General features: G+C 38.5%; 1 protein-coding gene across 1 annotated transcript in view; it reads left to right on the forward strand.

Moving 5' to 3' along the window:
* MICAL2 (microtubule associated monooxygenase, calponin and LIM domain containing 2) overlaps positions 1–12,156 on the forward strand; it is a 117,643-nt gene that overhangs the window by 24,040 nt on the left and 81,447 nt on the right. Inside the window, exons 5-14 of the mRNA XM_057418220.1 lie at positions 1,063–1,164; positions 2,944–3,099; positions 4,073–4,173; positions 5,684–5,941; positions 6,719–6,834; positions 7,838–7,964; positions 8,139–8,229; positions 8,327–8,474; positions 10,610–10,809; positions 11,319–11,431. Coding sequence (XP_057274203.1) covers positions 1,063–1,164; positions 2,944–3,099; positions 4,073–4,173; positions 5,684–5,941; positions 6,719–6,834; positions 7,838–7,964; positions 8,139–8,229; positions 8,327–8,474; positions 10,610–10,809; positions 11,319–11,431 — 1,412 coding nt within the window. The remainder of the gene's footprint in view (positions 1–1,062; positions 1,165–2,943; positions 3,100–4,072; positions 4,174–5,683; positions 5,942–6,718; positions 6,835–7,837; positions 7,965–8,138; positions 8,230–8,326; positions 8,475–10,609; positions 10,810–11,318; positions 11,432–12,156) is intronic.

Here is a 12,156-nt window from a genome sequence, read left to right on the forward strand (position 1 = left end):
GCATTATGTGCGATCGTTCAAGGTGAATTCTGTCTAAAGAAATGTGAAGTTTTTGCCCTTCTTATTCAGCAAGGTTTGCTGTACACGGTTGTGATCATGATTTGTGTCATTGTGGCAGAGCACTGATAATTCTTAAAATACAGCCCAGTCGGAGAAGATGAGGTTTTGGACTATGCCTTCTGGCATGCATTTGAGGCTTTGTAGGGAGTCTGGTGTGGCTTTTTGGTATCTTCTTGCAAAAACAATTTTTGATTGATAATATAAATATTGAGGATGGATTAAGCTCCCTGGGCCTCATTTTGCTTTCACATTTGATGTAACTCCCACTGGTGCACAGAGTCTTATCAGGCATGTTATGCAAGTTTTTTAAACAAAATAGAGAATGATCCCTCATTCTTTTTTCCATTTTTTTAATAAGATTATTATGTAGGGTGTAGTTGCAATAGAGTATTTTAAAATTTTGCTTTCATTAAAAATACTATGCTGTCTCTTTTTAAAGGATCTTATAGTGACAGTAGAATAAATATATTTTATATAAATAAAATATAGAAATAGATATTTTATATTTATTCCTATAAAATATATAAATGTCTAAGGTAGTTAAATCATATATAATTTTTAAATATGGACAATGCAAACATTTTTGCATAATCAGCTTTGTGTTAACATAAAGGTTAAATTTTGGTTTGTGAGCATGCTCACATTTAATTTCTATTTAGAAGGTAATAAAAAGTATTGATGATGGAATGCTATATTTCTTCTTTTAATACCCAGTCTTTCATTGTGATACGGGTCTGAGAAGAAGTTTAGTGCATTAGGCGATTCAAATGAAGCCTTCTGTTCTTTTTTTTCTTATTGTCAGTTTACGAGCTTGACAACTTGCTAACACAGCCTGAGCATAGCTTTGACTGCAACAGAGCTTCCCTCCATCAGACCAGGGCAAAATTCAGCTCTGTTTGAATGAGAAATGGATAATTTATCCTAATGCCCTTTCTTCAGACTCTGAATCGCTTCTCCTTTGTATACTGAAGAATGAATAAGTATTATTCCTTGTGTTTTTAGAGATAGGTTGGAGGGCTGAATTTCTCCCCATGGATCACCCTTTGTCAGAGTATGAATTTGATGTTATTATTGGTGCAGATGGCCGCAGGAACACATTAGAAGGTAGGTGAATATGTGCTTAGGAGAGCACAAAACAACAGACTTTTCAATCCACTAAAGTCTGTGAAACTATTTTTTATGTGGTATCTTCTGCTTCTGTTGTTAAGTTGTAGCTCAAAATAAAGACATTTAATGTCATTACCAATTCTCAGCTCTGTGTATCTGCATTGCCTACAAAATTCATCATGACGCCATTGGGCTTGCTTCAAGCTTCAGCAATTATATGATTTTACTTCAAGGATGCTGACTAGATACATGGCAGGAATTGTCTAGTCTTTGCTATTGTGCCTTAAACTTGTACTGTATGTTTCAACTAATGACCAAAACATGACTGTCAGGTATTTAATGAAGGCATCAGAGATATTGCTGTCTTACAGAGATGATTTAACTTCAAAAGCAAATACTTTGGAAATGATACCAAAAGATAATAACTCTAAGCAAGGAGGGCAAAAGAGGGGGGAAATGCTTCATTATCTGGAGCCACTTCTGAGAATTCAGACCATCTGAGCTGTCTGTTTTAACGAGACACTAGTTAAGCTGCTCCTGTATCACATGAACAAACCTGTTACTTAATTATATATTTGCCTTGTAGCTTTAATTATATCCATGTTAGTTTCAGTTCACTAAGTACACTATTTCCTTCTTTATTAGCTTCATAGTTTGCTTATTCTTATATCTGCCAACCACAATATGTTTAGAGTTAATGCTCGATTAGAAATTACCCCACAGTATTGTCTAGCTATCCTCTCTAACAGACTGTTTAAATAATAAGGTATCAGCAAAATGAAATTATTCTTACCTCAGCTGCAGACTCTATTGAGAAGTTAATGTGGTTATCGTAGTACCAGGATCTAAGGGAAAAATTAGTGCACTGAAGGTTGTTTACATACAGAGGCTGGTATTGTCAAATCAATCCCAGTGAAATAATGAGACCATATCAAGAAGCACAGAGACAAAAATTTATAGCTAATTTATTTCTTCTTAAAAACTACATGTATTCTCTGCAAAGTCATCTGCAATTGGCCTTAAAAATAAGGACCCTCTGTCCTACTTCAGAATTTACTTACAGGTAAAGGGGAATATCCAGACGGAAAAACTTCAATGTGTAATTGCAAGATAGTGGCTTAGTGGCCTTTTTTTTTTTTTTTTTTGTGAAAAGAGGAAGCTAGGATGGAGCAAGACAGCGAGTGACTTTGCAGTCAATCTCACCTTGGGAATATGACAGATAAGCCACTGAATATTTTTCATCCCCTAATATCTTTGGAAAACCTCACTAGCTGGGAGTATGTGCATCTAAGCACTGTTCTAGAGGTTTCTGTTTTTCAGATCGTTCTTTGCTGCTTTTGACTGCTGATCCCCTTGCATGTTTTTTCTTAAGCAGTTTACCATCTATGTAACAAAAATCTTATTTAATATTTTACATGTTAATAATGTTTTCCTCCATTAAATTTTATCTATTTCCAATCTGTTGTTCTTTAGTTATCATTTGTTCTTAACTTCTTCCCATATTGCACTTCTTCCCATGGTTCCCCTCCAGGTTTTTTTTTTTTATCTTATTGAGACTTTATCTTGAATGCAGTGCAGCTTCAGTTTTGCACTGAAGTGGGGAGAAAAGACTCCTTCATTCAAGGGAATTTTGGAGAAGTGATGGAAGCTGCTTCTGGTGTGTTGTTTGATATGTAGGGCTAGACACAGAAAAGAGACCAAGCTGCCTTGCGCAGCTCCTTCCTGGAAGTCCAATGTGAAATTTTCAGTGTCTTTAATTTTTTCTTTGCTTACCAGGTTTCAGGAGGAAGGAGTTCCGTGGAAAGCTGGCCATAGCTATCACTGCCAATTTTATAAATAGAAATACAACTGCAGAAGCCAAGGTAGAAGAAATTAGTGGTGTTGCTTTCATCTTCAATCAGAAGTTCTTCCAGGATCTTAAAGAGGAAACGGGTGGGTGCATCCTCTTTTTCTTATTTCCACAACCAAATACAAGAGAGAATAGAGGAACTCTTCATGTGCCAGGCCACCCTCCTATTCACATCAATTTAAATACAGTGTATAAAAAAAACTGCCTAAAATGCCATTGATGTCAGAGCCTTGCAGATGGAGGTGTCCATTTATGGTGCAGTGGGATTTATTTATTTATATTTTTTAGCTTGGGCGTTGCTACCTCATAGCTTGTTTTACTGTTTAAATTTTTCTCAACTGTAAAAATGTCTGCTATCTTGAACAAATTTAGAAGAGCATTTGCAGTGCCCAGAGATTTCCCTTAAGACATAGCTTGTTTTGTTTGTATCTGTTCACATACTGAACAGCTTAAACCCTGTGAAAAAGGCTCTGCCCTTCTGGGAGGAGTTTAATCTTCGGTTTTGATGTGCAGATCTGATAAACTGAAAAGAATTACACAGGAATCTGCCATAAATACTTAAAATATAAACTATGAAACATCTTCATGAAAAGGGGTTTCAGAGGAGTTGCGCTGTCAGTACAAGCAATTCCATTCTTGATGTACAGCTAATTTCATTTATTAAAAATTACTACAATAGAAACCCAAACTGCTGGTTAGACCCAATGCCAGAGCCCCAGCAACCTAAAAAGCACTTTACTGGCTTATTTCCCTTTTTGATTTTGGTTGGTTTTGTGGGTTGGTTGGGTTTTTTGGTTTTTGGTTGGTTGGTTTTTGGGTTTTTGGGGTTTGTGTTTGTTTGTTTGATTGTGGGGTTTGTGTGTGTGTGTGTGTGGTTTGTTTGTTTTTTGTTTGTCTGTTGGGGTTGGGGTTTTTTTTAATAGTATCTTGTCCACTAATGCTTTATCCCAGCTGCTAAGGTATCCCAAGAAGGAAAGGCATCTGTGAGGCTCTGTCACATGTTGTTAGTAAAGTACACAGGCAGTGCTTGATAACAAATGTATTATCTCTTTTCAGGAATTGACCTGGAGAATATTGTTTACTATAAAGATAGTACTCATTATTTTGTGATGACAGCAAAAAAGCAGAGTCTTCTGGACAAAGGAGTGATTATTAATGTATGTAAAAATGCTGGCTAAAACCTAATTTTATTTACTTGGCACAGAATAAGTGTGAACATCTGCATAAATGTTGATGCATGTTATAGAGGGTATTTATGGACTTACTACATCATTCCATGAAAGCTCAGATCTCTTAGATCTTACTGTGGCTTTTTTTGTTAATATTCTTTTTCCCTCCAGTCAGCACCAAGTTTCTGTAGAGAACTGAAAACAATATGTCCTAAATTTATCAGTTCTGAAACTGGCTGAAATGGGATCTTGACTCACCTTGGAAATATGTAGTGTGGTCATCACACTAGAAAATAAAATCCTCATTATTTAAAGGTGAACTTAACACAGCTATGTCCAGTTTTATCAGACAAATAAGGAAGACCTACCCCAGGCTAAATTGCAAATTCTCTAATGTGCATAGAACATGATATAAGTAGGCTATAAGCACAATGTCCCAAGTACCTCTGAAAGTTCAGGCCTTTGAGGCCTTTTTTCTTTTTTTTTTTTTTTTGTTCTTCTCTAAGATGTACGGGTTTATTTTCTTTTGTTTCTAGAGAGTGTTTTGGCATCATTTAAATTTGTCTTCCTGGAAACTCAAGAGAGGTCAATTTTTCTTAAAGTAAGACAGTGCCAAAATGAGTCGAGTATAATTTCCCGAAGGAAGTACTTGTGGGGAGCTATCAGAAAGCTGCTTGGCTTCCTGATGGGACCACTTAGCTTGGTACCATGAACTCCTGCCCTTTCAGAGGATGGTCCCAGAGCAGAGCAGCTGGCCTTGACCAGCCAGGATGGGAGAGGGGAAGGGCATCAGCCCCCCTGCAGTGCAGGGTGGACAGAACTGGACATAGGTCCTGGGGTTGAGGGGCTGATGTTTGTAGGTGAGGGCAGTCCTGGGAGGTCTGTGGGTAGTTTGAAGAAGAGGAGCAGAAGCTGTGGCTGTCAGAGCTCTTCTAAGCTGCTCAGGTCTGAGTAGGAGAGAAACCAAAACAGTCTCTCTAAAACAACTGGGCTAATAGGGGTTCTGTGGTATCATCCCTACGATTAGGGGTCTCATCTGCGATTAAGCTGTAAATAGAAACTGCCTTATTAATAATCACTGGCTTTAAGTAGGGTGACCTGCAAAGGTGGGGGCCTTTACCACACTGGCCAAAGAAAACCCAGCCCAAAACAGCACAACAGAAAAGTTTCCACAGTGTAAGTTTGAATGTATTGTTACCGAGGTGTTAAGTCAAGCCTTGAGGCTGAGACCTGCATGTTATATCATCAGTATGTTGGTATTTCTGCTCTCGTGTGGTTTCAGATGTGGGGTGCACACATGCAAGAAAGCATTGCAGTGATGATGGTAACATCTTTTGATGTTTTGATGTTTTGTATTAACTTCTTGGAGGAGATCACAAACCTGACGTGGTTCTTTATGCTGTGAGATGTGTGATTGCTACTCATGCTATGACACTGCAATGTTCCAATCCAGTGAGTATAGTTGGAGTATCTAATCTACATGCTTCTCTCCCTGCAGGACTATATTGATACTGAGTTGCTCCTCTGTGGCGAGAATGTGAACCAGAGCAATTTGCTCTCCTATGCTAGAGAAGCTGCTGACTTTGCAACCAACTACCAGCTGCCTTCCTTGGATTTTGCAATTAATCACTATGGTCAACCAGATGTGGCAATGTTTGATTTTACTTCTATGTATGCATCTGAAAATGCTGCGCTAGTGAGACAGAGACACAGACATCAGCTCCTGGTGGCTCTTGTTGGAGATAGTTTGCTTGAGGTATATCTTTATTTTTTTCCCCTTAACCGAGCCATTCAATCTACCCTCCAAAACAAACTGTACTCTCTTATGTGTACTTTCTTTGGAATAGATTTTTTTTTTCCTTTTTTTTTATGCCATAGTTATGTCATAACTAATGCTTGGCTCACACCCTGTAGCTGAGATCCTATTTTGCTTTATGCAAGGTTTTTTTTCTGTCTGAAAACTGAGCTGTGTGTCCTCAGCTTGGGTGCATGGCATAATTTTCCTGACTTTCATCATAGAGAAAACTTGGTCCAAATTTGAATTGTAGTCTCTTTGCCTTAATATGTTCTCTTTTTCTGAAGTGAAAAGTGTATTTCACAACTAATTTTTTTATTTTTTTTTTAAATTCATGCTGACAGCCTGAAGTGTCTGAAAAGATCAGTTCAAAGCAAAATTAGGAGATGGGAAGAAAGGCATTTTTTTTCCTTTTTTTTTTTTTCCTAGAGTAATTCTTGAGTATTGAGTCTTTTTTCTTTTATTTTTTCCTTGTTTTCCTGTCAGCCTGTACCTTTAGAGGTTAAGAAATCTGTTTTTAAATATAGAAGCTAAAAAAAGAAAATGTGAAAGCAGTTTTTTTCATTACCTAAGATGTGGAGGAGAGAAATGTCTAAAAATTGCAAGTTGTTGCATTTTAACTCTTTCAGGGCTACTTTTCTGTTACAGTATGAAACCCTAGACTCCAAAATCACATTGCAGGTTACTTTTGTAATAAGACATTAATACAAGGAATTAAAATGTAATTGCTTCTTACAGCCCTTCTGGCCAATGGGTACTGGCTGTGCAAGAGGCTTCTTAGCTGCTTTTGATACTGCATGGATGGTGCGGAGCTGGGCTCAAGGAAAGCCCCCATTAGAAATTCTTGCTGAACGGTAAGTGCTGCTTTTGTCTTCTCCACCATTCCCAGTATTTGAAGGAGTTGCAGCACTGGTAGAAGGCAGTGAAGTTCAGAATGCCACTAGGAAAAATATTCTTCACTGCAATGGCATTGGGTTGAGATTATCTATTAGCTCAGGTTACTAAACAGTTTACAATAGCAGTAGGCCATTGTGCTGTACACTTCTGCACACTAATACAGAGATCCAGCAATGTGTATAACATGGGTTTACAGCATTAATTCAAGTCGCTAATGACTAGGAGTAAGTGAGATCCTTAAGGAAGTAAACCGGAGTTACTTTGGTTGTGTCAAAAGACTAACTTTCCAGCCATAAGTACACCAGCAATCCTGGTGTTGCCATGGTCTGATGGTTCAAGTTGCTGATTCTGGTCCGGATGGCAACTTCCCTGCTCTGCTACAGCTGCCCAGGTGTTTCTGGGGCAGATACACAATAGAAATAGTCATGGTTGTAGTAATGCAAGTAGAAGCATTACTAAGAACAGTGCTTTGAGAAGTTTTAAGATAGAAGCCTGTGGGATGACTCAAACACAGCCTAGTCCCAAATGGAAAATTGAACAGCATAATAAAAAGGCTGTGGTGGTTATAGGCATTGCAGAATGACAGGATTTAGTGCTGTTATGTGGTAAATAAGTTACTCCTTGTGTGGATGTTAAAGCAAAACCAGATGACTGAATGATGTAACCTTTTTTTTTTTTTTTTTCCTCCCTCCTCTTCTTTTTCTTGCTCACTTCCTGCCTCAGGAAAATATGGGCATAAGTTCTGAGAGTCTGTCTTTTTACTGTCCTTTTTGTCTGGCATTTTTCTGTTGTTCTGCTGAGTGGGGATAGGAAATAGGATGGATGCATTATGCAGTTAGTGCATAACACTTGTCCTAGCAGAATCAAAATAAGGTGCAGGTAGCTGCAAAAAATAAATACACTTTATGTAATAAATATTTATTTTAATCAATATATCTTGCATCTTTTTTTCTCTACCAGAGAGAGCATTTATCGACTCTTGCCTCAGACTACCCCTGAAAATATTAACAAGAACTTTGACCAGTATACCATTGACCCTGGAACAAGATACCCAAATTTGAACTCAAGCTGTGTTCGACCTCATCAGGTTAGTTCTTAAAAGGTTGCTTGTGAAATCAGGGCTGTAAATAGTGCATGACCAAATCTTCAGGAGATTCCTTAATTTAGAGCCAACTGTTAATAAAGTTTTCTTTCTAGGGTAACTCTTGTTTTTCTCTCTAAGCGATTCTCACATTGTGCTGCTAATTGCTTTTACTTGTAGGTGAGACAATTATATGTTACCACTGAGTTACAACAATGTCCTCTTGAAAGAGTGAGCTCCATTAGAAGATCAGTGAATCTCGCAAGACACGGTATGTGACATCTCATGTTTCCTGCAGCGCTTAGTATTTAGAGCATTCTGAGCATACAAAAATTGATTGAAACATTTGCTCTCCACTGTAACTGCAGAGTCAGATATTCGACCTAACAAGCTTTTGACCTGGTGTCAGAAGCAGACAGAAGGGTACCGTAATGTTAACATCACAGACCTGACTACCTCCTGGAAAAGTGGCCTTGCACTGTGTGCTATTATCCATCGCTTCAGACCTGACCTCATGTAAGTGGCATCTGTAGATCTTGTTAAGTGTAGGCATGTTAAGCATTTACTAAAGTATAGGGTAAAACCAATGAGAACAACACTGATACTCCAGAGTCCTCTTTTATTTCTGGTCTTTGCAAGGAGATGCACACCATTGCCAGGTTTGGGGGATGGAGAGGGTGGGGTAGTTTTTGCTTTGGTTTTTTTTTTGTATGTCTTTGCACACCATTTAAAATGAAGTATATATGCTTTCAAAGAGCTAGGAAGGCTTTGAACCTTATGATTTATGGTCATGTTTGTCACATGGCTATTTAAAACGAAAATTGCAGTGCTTGGAGAATGTGAGAGTTGCATTCCCAGGTCTCTAGAGACAGCTTTTTAGTGTATGTTTGAAACCACAACGTCACTGTCATGAGTTACAGAAATACCAGAGTGAGCCTTAAATGGACCATCCTCAGTATATTGTAGCGGTTACTGTGACAGTCATGTAGGGAAATGGTGGGCCATGTTGGTGCACAGGAGATGGTGGTTTTGCATAACTCTTTGTCCAGAAGAGCACAGTTCCCTTGCACGTGGGCTGTGTAACAAGGGCTGGCCCTTGAAAATTAACTGCTTTAGGGATTGAATGTAAGCCAGCATTCCACTTTTGACAGTGTTTCTGGGGTCCTAACTCTATAATACATACATTCTTATGTATAAATGTTTTGTAAGGTTCCTCTGTTAGATACCACGGGGTCGGTGTTTAATAGGTGTCAGGAAATGGCAATTGCTGGTGCTGGGTTACTGTGCCTGCCTGCTGCAGTCTGTGGTGGGGTGACTCTTTTGTCCTCTCACCAGTCTCCAGAATTCAGTGGATGCATTCTCTTGTCTACCTACACAGACTTAGGAGTCACGAATGAATTATTGTCAGCCACCCATTACTGTGGATAAATGAAAGAAATGATTGAGCTCTTTTATGAGGTGTGATAATTTGGAAAAAACAGGAATGATATCAAGGATGCTTGTTTGTACAGCTTTGCCAGAGGAAGAGCTAGGATTTTAAAAATTAGATTTTTTGGGTTTGGTTTGTTTTTTCCCTTTTATTCATTTAAAAGAATTATGGATGGTTTTGTGGAGAGGACAGTGTAGAAAGCAAAGTAATCTTTTCTGTCTGTGGAAAGCATGTCTCTTAAGCCCTGCTCTCTCTAGAAAGCTGATAGATTTCCTGAGCTAACAGACTTCCTGCTATTTAATTAACATTGTGTTCAGATATTGTTGGCTTTTTGTAATAAATGGGACTGCTGAAGGACTTGGCCAGATCAAAGCTGGGCAGGCAGCAGTCAGCTGCCTGTGGATTGCAGGCAGGGCTGGGGTGGAGGGCTGCCTGCAGCCCCCTGGCTCCAGGAATAGACAGTTTGTGTGGGGAGAGAGAGAAGTTCTTTGGGGATTCAAAACCTCACATTCCTTATGAGGAGAAGCTACCCTGCCCTGAGCTTTGTAATTTATTCACATGTTTATTTTAATCATGAATTTTGGAGGCTGTTCAAGAGATCAGAGTCTTAGAATAGGTCCCATAGAAAATGGATTAGAGAATGGATAAACACAGTTCCAGATGTGTGATATACTTATTTAGTGTGCTGCTAAATTCAGTTATGACATGGACAGTAGGTCCTCATTTGAACTGTGTGTGGAACACCTTAAAAAGAAAGGTAGCGCCTGTGCATGTGTGTGTGTGTACACCTAACGTTTGTTTCATAAAACATGAGCCTAAATTTTTCTACTCCTGACTTTGATGTTTTGTAGAACTAATCAAAACTAAAAAGTCAGTTGCTAACAGGTGAACTCTGTAGAAGTACAGCTGTATTTGGAGAGGATAAAATTTTCTTAGCACTTCTAAGGAGGAATTGCAGTTGTTCACAAATAAGCTAATCCTTTTCATGGGACTGCATCAAAATCCATTTCAGTGAAATAGCTTCTAAATTACAGTTTTGCAAAGCCAGGATTTGTAATAATGGGATTTCTTACCTTTGGCATATCTGTCGCTTTGACCCAGTGAAATGCCTGTGTGCACATTCGTGGTGCTGTTCTGCACCTATGTGATGGACATGAGCACTGCATGTTTCTGTGGGAATCAGAGAGGAAACTGCCACTAATACTAGTGTGTTGCCCCACAGTGACTTTGATGCTCTGAATGAAGAGGATGTTGTCAAAAACAACCAGCTGGCATTCGATGTTGCTGAGCAGGAGTTTGGGATCCCCCCTGTGACCACGGGGAAGGAGGTGGGGTCGGCTGGGGAGCCCGACAAGCTCAGCATGGTCATGTACCTCTCCAAGTTCTATGAACTGTTCAGGGGCACACCGCTGCGGGCAGTAGGTAAGCCAAACCCAGGCCACTCCTAATTCTTGCAAGTTTAGGGGACGGAAGCACTTCATCCAGGCTGCTTATGAGCACTGCTCTTGAGCCAAGAGTCTTTTCCCAGCTGAGCTGTTCTGGAATGCAAGAGTGCCTGCTTCTGTCTGCAATAGCTACCTTGTGCTTTAAAAATGAAAGGGGGAAAAACTTGATTGAAGACCAAGGTTTTGTGGGTCCTTGGTGGTTTCAGAGAACAGAAGCAGCTGAATAACTGCTGCTTGACATCATAAAGTTCATGTATCGGGCCGTTAGAATGATTCTCTGGTAAGAATGACTGCATATAGCTTGTCCATTCCTGGGTGCTTCTCTTCCTTTTTTAAAAAGTCACCCTATATTGTATGTGTTTATTTTATTGGCTTGGGTTTCTTATGTATCATTGCTACCAGCACTCAACTGGAAAATTTTGCCTGGGACAAAACATTTAAAAAAGAAATTTGAGTAAATATCCTAAGCAGTTGTTTTTTGAACAGATGCTGGTGAGAAGCAAAATGGAGAACATAACGATCTTTGTTCAGCAAAATCATCCAATTTCATCTTTAATAATTACATCAATTTAACTTTTCCAAGAAAACGAGTACCAAAGGTAAGAATGGCCCTATAAACCTTTCTCTGTTGAGAAGATGAAAATAAGCTGTCAGGTTTAGAAATAAAGGTTTTATATGTATCCTACTATTAAAAGAGCTGTAGAAGGAGATTTTTGAGCATATTAAAGAAGAAAAATAAGATTTCACAGTAAACAAAGCTAACACACACATGCACAGTCAGTTCTTATGATGTTTGTAAGGATAATACTGAAGCATTTGTCAGTGTCAAATTGCTGAAGCATTAATAATAGTCCCAGTTAAGCATTCTCTGTAACTGCAAAATTTCAAATCACAGTGAGAATTTAGGTGTACTTGGGGAGAATTAATATCTATTGTCCACTGATATCTTCTTCAGTGAAGGTGAAAATAAGAGGAGAAGGTTGTTTTATTTGTTGTGTTTACAAATTAACATTTTCAACTTGAAATATTTGAGATCTTGGCTCTTTATGTGTATTGTCTTTTATGTTTTATTTCTTGAAAAAAAGATTTTCCAAAATAATTTTTAGGAGGTTTTGTGCAATGCTAAATACTAAGGATTATTTTATTTGGGGGGGGCTTTGGGCTTGAGTTTGTTTTTTTTTTTTTGAGACGGGAAAGTCTGGTGGAATTTTTCTAGGTTATTCCTACCCTTAAGAAAAAATAGTACTGTAGTTCTGTATTCCTAGAGTTAAATATGCAGCCATATTATTATATTTCAGTTCAAATAGTCACTGGTATGCTAGAA

The sequence above is a fragment of the Pezoporus wallicus genome, unplaced genomic scaffold (genome assembly GCF_028554395.1).
Source record: "Pezoporus wallicus isolate ANWC-B61680 ecotype Strahan unplaced genomic scaffold, APGP_CSIRO_Pwel_v1 contig_2025, whole genome shotgun sequence".
Classification (NCBI taxonomy): Eukaryota; Metazoa; Chordata; class Aves; order Psittaciformes; family Psittacidae; genus Pezoporus; species Pezoporus wallicus.